At 62.6% G+C, this 10,435-nt stretch overlaps 1 protein-coding gene across 1 annotated transcript in view; it reads left to right on the plus strand.

Moving 5' to 3' along the window:
• Positions 1–2: 2 nt before the first annotated feature.
• Positions 3–10,435, plus strand: part of SH2B2 (SH2B adaptor protein 2) — a gene marked incomplete at its 5' end in the record, with an annotated part of 10,900 nt that continues 467 nt past the window's right edge. Inside the window, 8 exons of the mRNA XM_034669535.1 lie at positions 3–230; positions 3,111–3,212; positions 4,843–4,934; positions 6,268–6,359; positions 6,471–6,632; positions 7,141–7,349; positions 9,862–10,033; positions 10,412–10,431. Coding sequence (XP_034525426.1) covers positions 3–230; positions 3,111–3,212; positions 4,843–4,934; positions 6,268–6,359; positions 6,471–6,632; positions 7,141–7,349; positions 9,862–10,033; positions 10,412–10,431 — 1,077 coding nt within the window. The remainder of the gene's footprint in view (positions 231–3,110; positions 3,213–4,842; positions 4,935–6,267; positions 6,360–6,470; positions 6,633–7,140; positions 7,350–9,861; positions 10,034–10,411; positions 10,432–10,435) is intronic.

The following is a 10,435-nucleotide window of genomic DNA, read 5'->3' on the forward strand; positions in this document are numbered from 1 at the left end:
CCCCCGCCGAGCCGCGCGACAAGTGGACTCGGCGCCTGTGGCTGTCGCGGACGCTGGCGGCCAAGGTGGAGCTGGTGGACATCCAGCGAGAGGGCGCGCTGCGCTTCATGGTGGCCGATGACGCGGCCGCGGGCCCAGGCGGCACGGCCCAGTGGCAGAAGTGCCGCCTGCTCCTGCGCAGGGCGGTGGCCGGCGAGCGCTTCCGCCTCGAGTTCTTCGTGCCGCCCAAGGTGAGCGCCGGCCCCAGCCTGGGGGGCAGCCGAGGGTGCCAGGGGCTGGCTTCCGGGTCCCCCCTGCCTGGGTGCCTGCCCTCCTCCATCCTTCATCTGGGGCCCATGGGTGGCTGGAGCCTCCCCAACAGGAGTGACCGGTGCACCTTCAGGGAGGGGACCTGAGATGTGTTGGTCCCAGGCTGCAGCCCCGCCCCTGGTGGGTGGCCCTTACCCGGCCCAGGTTTTGAAAGTTAAGCTTCTAGCTGTCACCAGCACTGCTGGTCCCCTGGGTGCACCATGCCCCCTCCCCAACTTGGGTGCTCACCATCAGAGCCCTGGGGGCAGCTTATGGGCCTCCTCTGGGTGGGCAAACATGCCCTATTTGGAAAGTGGGAGTAATTATAACAATAGTACCCGTTTTCTGAGGGCACCCCACATGCCAAACCCTAAACCTGGTGCACAATCTCATCCCCCCAGTCTCCCTGCCGGGTGGGCATCACAGTCCCCAGGTCACAGAAGAGAGAACAAAGGAATACTCAGAGAGGAGGTGTGGCCTGCCCAGAGTCACAGAGCTGGTGGGCGGCAGAGCTGGGCTAATTATACCCGCTACCCTGGTGGTCCTGAGAATGGAGGAGTGTGGAGGTGGGAGCTGCTTGTGTGCTGGGAGGTTCGGAAAGGTGGGAGGTTGTGCTGGGGCTGCAGCTGGCAGCACCCCAAGAACCACCCGGCCCTCCCCCCCACCGCAGGCCCACTCCACTCCCCGGCACCTTTAGTCACCCTGAGCCTCTCGCCTCTCTCCATCTCCCAGGCTGTCTGGACTCTGGGCGCGCCTCCTTGCCTCTCCCCACTGGAGGGGCAGGGTGTGGGCTCCCCAAGGCGGGGCGCCCACGAGCTGCATAAACTCTGGAGAGGTGATTTCCCTGGGGACACACTTAGTCCCTTGAGTCGAAGGACCCAGACTTCCCAAGGGGTTTTTCCCTGCCAAGCCCCCACCGTTAGGCCCCTGAGAGAAATCCTAGACCACTAAGCCCAGCTCCACCACTTGTCAGACAGACTGAGGCGGGGTGGGACTGGCCCAGAGTCGCCCAAAGGGCAGGGACAGAGGCCCCGGGCTCCATGCCTCTGGGCCTGAGTGGCAGTTACAGCTGGCCGGCTCTAAATAGCATCCACTGCCCTTGGGGGAGGGGGTGCAGCAGCTGGGGCCTCTCTTTTAGTCTCTCCCATCCTACCATTCACCGCTGGCAGAGGGCAGGGCTCCTGGGGGCTCACTTTCCCAACCCTGGGGGAAGGCAGGCAGCTGGGTTCCTAACCCTGATCTGGCCTCGGACCCTCCTTTTCCCAAGGAAGTGTCTGTGAATTCAGGAGTGAGCCCCACGGAAGGCAGATGTTGGGTCCCAGGGTGAGTGAACCCGCACAGGGCGTCCCTGCTGACACCCTCTCCTGACACCTTTTAGTTCTGTTCACCCATGCACGGTCCAGATCTCCTGCCCCCCTCATCCTGCAGGAAGCCTCCTGGACCTCAGGTGCCCCCGTAGTGCTTCGCCAGGACAGCCCCGGGGAGCCAGAGAGCAGTGGGCCTGGCCCCTGCTGTTGGGGAGCCATCAAGAAGCCTGCATGTGCAGGGCTGGATGGTAAACTTCAGTGGAGTGAGCCCTGGGGCCTCTGGGGGCCCGAAGCAGGGGAAGCTTGGACTGCATCAATGTCCACCAGGAGCAGAGGCCCCAAGACGGGCATCTCTGGAGGCACGAGCTGAGGGAGCAAAGGTTGAAGGTCCGGCACCGCCGGCCAGGGAGCAGGAGTGGTGACGTGTGGCCGGAGCAGGGTCACAGCCACTTACTGAGCGAGGACGGCCGCATCTCAAAGGCCAGGCACGGGAATCAGCACCTCCAGCCAGCAGGAGCCCAGCCAAAGCCCCCAGTCCAGGCCTGCACCGTCCATCAGTGTCTGTTCTCCCTACCCCGGGGCCATGACCCCCTGGCCCGCTGGCTGGCAGGCTAGCCTGCCCCGGTCCGCCGAAGCCCTCAGTCCCCACTCCAAGTCCAGCCCTGCCCCCGCTGGCTGGCAGCCAGTGCTACCAGGAATTCCCATCAGCCTGCCCACCCAACGTGTGGCCCTTCCCTTTCCTCCTGAGAAAGTCCCTGTTCTGGAGCCCAAGCACTGCCGGGAAGCTCAGTCTCAAGCCAGCCCTGGGGGACTTTAGGGCCGTGGCCAGGGGCTCTGGAGCAGAGTGGGGAGGGCCAAGCACAGAGCGGCCCTCCCTGGGGCCCTGACAGCTCACCTCGGTTAAACCCCACACTGGTCCCTTTTCCTCCCCCCGGGGACATGGCCCTGCCCTGCCCCAGGAGCCCTGTTCTAAGTCAGGGACTCCAGAGACATGCTCTGGAGAGGCTGGTCTAAAGGGGGAGGGCAGCATTTTTTTTCTCAAATGAACTGGGGTGAACTAGAAATTATCTTACCCCCATCACACACAGGATAAATACCATCTGGTGAGACATTTGTTTCAGAGACGTTTTTACCTAAGTACATAAGTTGTGGGTCACACTGTCAGATCTGTTGCTTACTACGAGTCAGGGTCAAAAATGTAAAAACCACAGATGTGGGTACACAGGGCAGGAGGGCAGCCTGGGTGGAGTTTGCCCCTCGGGGCTAAGAGGTGGGAGACTCAGAATTGGGTTCCAACTCTGTGACTTGCCGTGTGACTCTGTGGGGAGGTTCCTTTGTTTCCCAGAAACTCCCTCAACTTACCCATCTGTGAACTGGAGCCGGGAGCACCTCTGTGCCTGGGCCGCTGTGGTGCTCTCAGCTGAGGGCGGCTCTGGTCTCTGAGGGGCAGGAGGGTGCAGGGCTTTCAGAAGACCCCGGGTGACTCTCTCACTGCCCCTTCCTCTGGCCCCCCAGGCCTCCAGGCCCAAGGTCAGCATCCCTCTGTCGGCCATCATCGAGGTCCGCACGACCATGCCCCTGGAGATGCCGGAGAAAGACAACACGTTTGTGCTCAAGGTGAGCCCCACCCCCGACCCCACGAATCGCCCTGGGTGTCCCGGGCCACCTCCTCCTTGGGCGGCACAGCCTGAGGCTACCATAGCGGGAGAGAGGGTACGAGCCAGCCACGGGGCCCAGGGAGGGCGCTCTGGTGGCGGGCCCCAGGACCAGACACAGATGTCTGGCACATAGCTAGGCCTTGAATCCGGGCCTGGGCTACAGCGCCGCGGGCTGTGGGTGTCACCCACCATCTGGGGCCCCCCGTTCCCATTTCTTCCTGGCCCAGTGAAGCTCCCCTGGGTTTCACTTCCTCACCCCCCCTTCCCCAACTGGAACCAGCATATACCCACCCCACAACCCACAGCAGTTATGCAAATGCCCCCCCGTCTCTGGGCACTGGAGTGTGGGAACCTGCCCGGTTCCACAGAGGCTACAAAGGCACCGAGGGTGGGCGGAGAGGCACCCCAGTGGGTCTGGGGGCAGCTCGTCCCTTTCCCAGGCTCCGCCTCACCGGGATGGCCTGCTTGCGTTGCTGAGGACACAGCTCCAGGCTGCCAGGGCTGTGGCCCTGGGCCTCCTCAAAGCATTGGGCGTTTGTGAAGCCAAGTCCCCAAGGAGGCCTGGTTCCACCCACCCGAAGCTGCGTGAAGCCCCCATCCTCCTCCCCAGGCACCTTGTTGGGTTTATGTTTTCCTCGTCCCTGTTTGTTTAGCCACGAACTCCCTCATTCATTTAGCAAACATTTGCCAAGCCCGTACCCTGAGTCACCCCAGGCCCCGGGGGCTGAGGACATAGTCCCTCCCTGCCCGGCATTCTTGTCTGCTGGGGGAGACAGGCCCAGAGCCTCGCTCCCGACAGCTGGTTGGCCACCGCGCTGCTGACTGCGCCCAGGACCCCTGAGGCAGAGGGCCTCACCTGCCAGCCCCACTCTGGACCTCAGTTCCCCCATCTAGTCAGACAGAGGCGGAAGATGGTCTCTGAGGCCCCTCCCAAGTCTGAGCAGCATTTTCACTGGAAGCTGAGAGTGCGGGGCCTTGGCATTACAGAGAGCTGGGTTCAGGTCCCAGTGCTGCCACTGAGTGCCGTTGTGATCAAGTCATCTGACCTCTCTGACCCTCAGTCTTCTCTTCCGTAAAATGGGGAAAACCTACCGCCTCCCTCACAGGGCCATTGGGAAGAGGTCATCAGATATGGGCAGGGTGATACTCTGGGCACTGCCTCTCCCAGTGGCCCGGCCACAGAGGTAGAGTTCCAGGCACTCAGGTATGGGAGCCCCTCAGCTCCATGTGCTAGGCCAGCCAGCCCTTCATGGACTTGAGGGTTGTGATGCCCTTCCAGCCCATCTCCGGGGTCCCAGGCCCGTGTGGCTTCCTCAGAGGCTGCATCTCCCGGGCCCAAGGACCTGAGCTCAGTGGGGCTGGATGTGATGCCCATGGCTGGGCCCAGGAGGGAGGGGCTGCTGAAAGTGCGGCCAAGGCTCTGCCCCGGGACCCTGGCCTGGGCTCAGGGTGGTGCCCGGCAGTGACCCCACTGTCTTCCCTGCTGCCTGCACCAGTGAGCCCCCGTGGTGGAGGGCTGGGTTGAACCATTTGCCCTGGAGTCTGCAGCCCTGTGCTGAGGGCTGGACTCTCGGCCACCCCCTCCCCAGGTCGAGAACGGAGCCGAGTATATCCTGGAGACCATCGACTCACTGCAGAAGCACTCATGGGTGGCTGACATCCAGGGCTGCGTGGACCCCGGGTGAGTGCCCAGGTGGCCCCAGGATGGGTGGATGGGGTGGGGGCCTGGCCGGGTGGTGCCCGTGGTCCCCCCTTACAGGGTGAGGTTTCTGGCAAGGGCGGGAGCTGAGCTTGGGAGATGGGAGGATTTCCCATGGCAGTCCTGGCCAGGCCCATCCGTACCCCCAGCCCCAGTAGGCTCTTTGGGGCCTGCTCCACAGGGCCAGGGCCTAAGGACCTAGGAGAAAGTTGGACTGAGACTTATCCTTACTCCAGGAGAATCTGAGACCACTAGGAGATGGGCAGTGATGGGGTGAGCCCAAAGGGCCAGGGGTGGCGGAACAGAGGCGAGGCCCCGAATCCAGCCCTGGGGCTCAGAGAAGGTGCACTGGTAGAAGTACAGCCTTCCTCCAAGACTTAAAGGAAGAGCAGGCCTGAGTCAGGCAGCGGGGACCACCCAGCCAAAGGTGGGAGGGGTGCAAGGACCTGGGACTTGCAGGCCATGTCCAGCCCTTTGGGTAGCCAGATGTAGAGCTGATGAGGGTGGCTTTGATGAGAGCCCGGGAAGCTGGGAGGTCGGGGGCAGTGGGGAGCCATGGCTAGTAGTAAGCAGAGGGCAGTTATGGTCAGCTGTGTGAGAAGGAGCAGCAGGGAGGCTGGCTTCATGATCCAGGAGCGATCCCGAGGCCAGGAGTAGGAGGGGCAGGCCAGCCAACAGCCGGGCATTTGGCAGCCGCTCTTCTGGCGAATGGGGTGAGCCAGGCCAGGGGGAGGGGCTGCTGCTTTCTAATTAACAGCTTCATTTGAGGATGCACAATTAAAGGCCTGAGTGCCTTCCAGGCCCCCCCCGCACCCCATCTCTCAAACGGCTGTAATCCCTCCCCTGCCCCCCCTCCCAGCCATCTGCCCTGCCGACTCTCCCCCAGCCCATCGAAGGTGAGCCTCACTTTGCAGTTTTGGAGCTGGTAGGGTCCCAGACACCTCCTGTCACAGACAGGGAGACAAAGGCTGGACGGGAAAGGAGCTGCCCTGCCATCATTGGGGGACAGCCCCTGGGGTCCCAGGAGGCCAGCCCCTTGCAGGTCAGTGGGCAGGGCTCATGTGGCCTCAAGGAGCACTGCACCCACTTGGAGACCTCTCCATATGGCCCAGTCATGTCCCTGGTGGCCAGAGAGCAAGCTGATGGTATGGGACAGAGGGACATGGAGGCAGAGGGACCCAGACGAGCAGGATAGGGCTGTTGCTGGCCATGGACTGTCAGCCACTATCGAGGGGCTCTGCAGCATCCTTGAGCAGCTGGTGGTTGGGGTCTGAGTCCTGTGGCGGGACACGGTTGTGCCTTCCTGCCTTTGCAGGGACAGCGAAGAAGACGCTGAGCTGTCCTGCGCCAGGGGAGGCTGCCTGGCCAGCCGAGTGGCCTCCTGCAGCTGCGAGCTGCTGACGGACGGTAGGTGGGGGCGGAGGTGGCTGGGGGAGTGGAGGGCAGGGTTAGAGGGGGTGCTGGTTCCCGGATGGCCAGACAGACCGATGCGTTTCCCACCTGCCACTTCTCCAGCAGGGGACCTGCCCCGGCCCCCAGAGACAGTGGCAGCCGTGGTGACAGCTCCACACAGCCGAGCTCGAGATGGCATCGGGGAGTCCCTGGTCCATGTCCCGCTGGAGACCTTCCTGGAGACCCTGGAGTCCCCAGGTGGCAGCAGCAGGGACAGCAATAACACAGGTGTGCACACAGTCTTCTGTCCCTGGGCCTCCTTCCTGCCCTCCTCCCAACACACACACCCAGGCCACAGGGGCCCTCAGTCTCCCTCTGAGGCCCTTCCTGAGCCTCAGAAGCCATGACGTGCCATCCCACCGGGAACACTGCATGGCAACTCAGTAGTTCTGGCTTTTGTGGCCAAGTCCTGGAAGGTGATCCCTCCCACAGGCCCTGGATTCCATGGAAAACGCTCGGAGGAAGGAGTGGAGTGTCAAGGGTTGAAACCAGGGGTTGGGGACAAGACTTGTTCCCAGGTTTCCTGCTGACTGACAGCGTAACTCCAGGACAGTCGGTCTCCCTGGGCCTCAGTTTACCTGATACGCTGAACTTGTGGGTCGGGTTGGTTCCCTGACTCGTTCTAAGATCTTTCAAACAGCATTTTCCATGCAAATACCCCACAAGCTGTTGGATCTCTTTGATTTACTCACCCCCTCTGCTCCCCCATGCCCTTCACTCTATTGTCCCCCTCCAGGGGAGGAAGGAGCCGAGCCAGAGCCGGAGGCTGAGTCTGAGCTGGAGCTCTCCGACTATCCCTGGTTCCACGGGACCTTGTCGCGGGTCAGGGCAGCTCAGCTGGTGCTGGCAGGTGGGCCCCGGAGCCATGGCCTCTTCGTGATCCGCCAGAGTGAGACTCGGCCTGGGGAGTACGTGCTGACCTTCAACTTCCAGGGCAAGGCCAAGGCAAGTCAGCCGGGGAGGAGGGGCACACGGGGCGGTGTGGCCAGCCCCGAGGGAGGGGTCCTGAGCTGGTCCTGGTCCTGAGGTTGCACCTGTGCCCCCGGAGCGGGCATGACCTCCCACAGGCGTGCCCTCACCCCACCTGCTTCCCCCCACACACCTCCCTGAGGGTGCAGTCAGCCCCAGATGTGGCTGCTTAATTATCCAGATGGGGAAGTCACCTACTGGGGGCTGAGCCCACAGGAGGCCAGGCCCTCCTGAGTGTTTCACTTTGACCCTGTGCATTGGGGATTGCTTACCACTAAGGCTTCTGAGGGTCTCTGCCCATAGCCACACTGGTGCAGGGCCAAGGTCAGCCAAGGCCCTCCTGCCCCACCCACCCACAGATAGCCCCTCTTCTTCCCTGCTCTGTCAGTTCACCGACGCCCCCCCCCAGGCCCCAGCTCTGAGCCAGGCCTGTGGCAGCCCCAGGGTCACGGAACATACACACTGGGCAGGAGAGGAGGAGGCAGACTGGGCCACAGGCCTGCTGTGCAGGGTTCTCCTGACCCCCACCAACCGGAATAAGGGGTCAGTGACCTGAGGCATGCAGTGGATGGAGAATCCTCGAGGTGAAGAAGGGAGATCCAGACGGGGCACAGCAACGGGGGAGCAGTACGCCCAGATGGGGGGCTCTTGAGGAAGGACACTGTGTGCTAATAATGTGCTAATAATAATAAGGTGCAAAGGAAAATATGACAGAAAAGTCAAACGATGTTGGGGCAGGGGAGTGGGTTGTGGTTACAATGAGACCAGAATGGGCCAGAACGTCAACCCCGCTAACCGCCCCCCCCGCCCCGTCCCGCCGCCGCATCCCAAATTTCCGATAAGGAAACAGACCCGACCTGGCTCCTCCCAGGACACGGTTCCCATCAGTCCCTGCTGGAGGAGGGGGCACCCCGGGACTCATGCTCCAGGCCTGCTCTGGTGGTCAGTGTCCCAACCCCCGGATGGCCTGGCACAGGTCCTCCCCTGGCTCCCCGGGCATCTCTCCTTGGAAGAGGCAGCGCCTCCCCCGGGACACCTCCTTGGAAAGCAGCAGCCCTTACCAGTTCCTCTGGCAACCAGGCGCTTAACGTGGTCCCTGGCAGCCCGAAGTTTACTTCGGGGCCAGCACCGCCCCAAGCGGCCTCCCGGGAGCCCCTGGATCTGACTCATGCCCAAGCCAGAAGCTAGGATGGTGCCCAGCCCTCTGTGGGGCATGGTGGGGAGGGGCAGTGGGAGGTGGTGAAGCAGGGTGGGAGGCTCCCCTCCTTCCTAGGGCATGACCCAGCCTTGAACTCGCCCCCGCTGCTGCCCTCTCGGAGCTGGGTGACTATGTAGGGTTTGACACGTTAGCTGTGGGACAGGGCAGGATCTCCGGCCTACCGCATGCACACCTCCTAGGAAGAAAGACCTCTGCATTCCTCAGCAGCTCCTTTCACCTTCAGATAATAAATGTCTGGAAGGTTTTCCCAAAAACTGAGATGCACCTGCCCCCTGAGGCCCAGCTCTGCCTAGCTAGGCCTGTGCCCTCAAAGGCCCTACCCAGACTTGAGGCTGTGGTAGGACCCCACTATGCTGTTCCTCTCCAGCTAAGCCCCTGCCCTGGCCTGCCAGGAATGCTCCCTGGGTCCGCCACACTGTTCTGGCAATTTCTGGCCCTGCTGAGTGGCAGAACTCACTCATGGGACCACCTTCCACCCCCAGGGCTTCTGTCCTTTATGCAGGGAGCCAGGCCAGCTTCCCCTCCTGGGCTTGGAGTCACATGCATACCCTGAAACCCTCTATCTCTGACCCTTTTGCCACACACACCCCCAGAGACAGCCACTCTTCCTCCTGTGGGACACACATTGCACAAAATAGGGCTGAAGCCAGAGACCTGTGGCTCACCACTAGAGACCACAGGCCTGTGGCTCCTCCCCCCTGAAGCACCTGTCATGTGGGCCCTGGAGACCCATGGAGGAACCAGCCCTGTTCCTCATGCTCCAATGAAGAAGGACATGTGTTCACTCCTCCCCAGCTACACTCAGGGTTGTTGCTGCCCCCCTACCCCCCACCCTGGGCTTTGGCTCTGCAGGAACAGCAGGCAGACTCCTAGCCTGCCGGGGTGAGAGAATCACACAAATGAGTTCTCTTCCTAGCTCTGTGACTGCGGGAGAGTCACTCCCTCCCTGTGCCTCAGTTTCCCCATCTCTAACACGGGGGCTATAATCTCTACCTTCTAGGGCCATTGGAGACTAGAGATGAGGGTGCAAAGGGCATGATGCCTGTGCTCCTAGCATAGGGACTAAATGCTTCTGTCCCCTCTTTCCCCACCGTCACTACAGGAGTGACCCCCTAGGACTCAGTGTGCCTCAGGTGCCCCCGCCCTGACACAGCCCCATATGGCCTCTGGGAGACTTGGTACTTGTAATGGTAATGACCCCCAGAGGCGCCTGCAAAGCACTGGCTAGCCCAGGACCCTACCACTGACCTCACCCACCTGTGCCCACAGCATCTGCGCCTGTCCTTGAACAGCCATGGGCAGTGCCACGTACAGCACCTGTGGTTCCAGTCGGTGCTTGACATGCTGCGCCACTTCCACACCCACCCGATCCCACTGGAGTCCGGGGGCTCTGCAGATATCACCCTACGCAGCTACGTGCGGGCCCAGGGCCCCCCACCTGGTAAGACTTCCCCGGTTGGCCCGTGTGATGGCTCAGACAGACGGGTGGGCAGTAGGGGGAGGGAGTGCCCCACAGGCTGCTACCCGGCTCCGCGAGCCCCCGTGGAATGAACACTGGGTCTTGGGCAGTTGTAAGCAATCCGGGCCTTCAGGATTGCAGGGAGAGTGGCAGCGCAGTCTGGCGCACGCGTGTTTGCGTGTGCCCTGTCGCCCCTACTGGTGACATGAGGCATCCAGGGAGGGGGGTACTGCAACCAGGAGAGCCCGGCCACCCCGTTCCCGCGGGTCTCCGCGTCCCCGTGTGACGCACCAGGACTGGGGACAGCGGGGGCGAGGGTGCCCGGCCGGGCCCTGACGCGCCCGCGCTCTCCCGCCACAGCCCTGGGGCCCTCGGCCAGCGCCG

Source organism: Ailuropoda melanoleuca, chromosome 10 (genome assembly GCF_002007445.2).
Source record: "Ailuropoda melanoleuca isolate Jingjing chromosome 10, ASM200744v2, whole genome shotgun sequence".
In the NCBI taxonomy this organism is placed as follows: domain Eukaryota; kingdom Metazoa; phylum Chordata; class Mammalia; order Carnivora; family Ursidae; genus Ailuropoda; species Ailuropoda melanoleuca.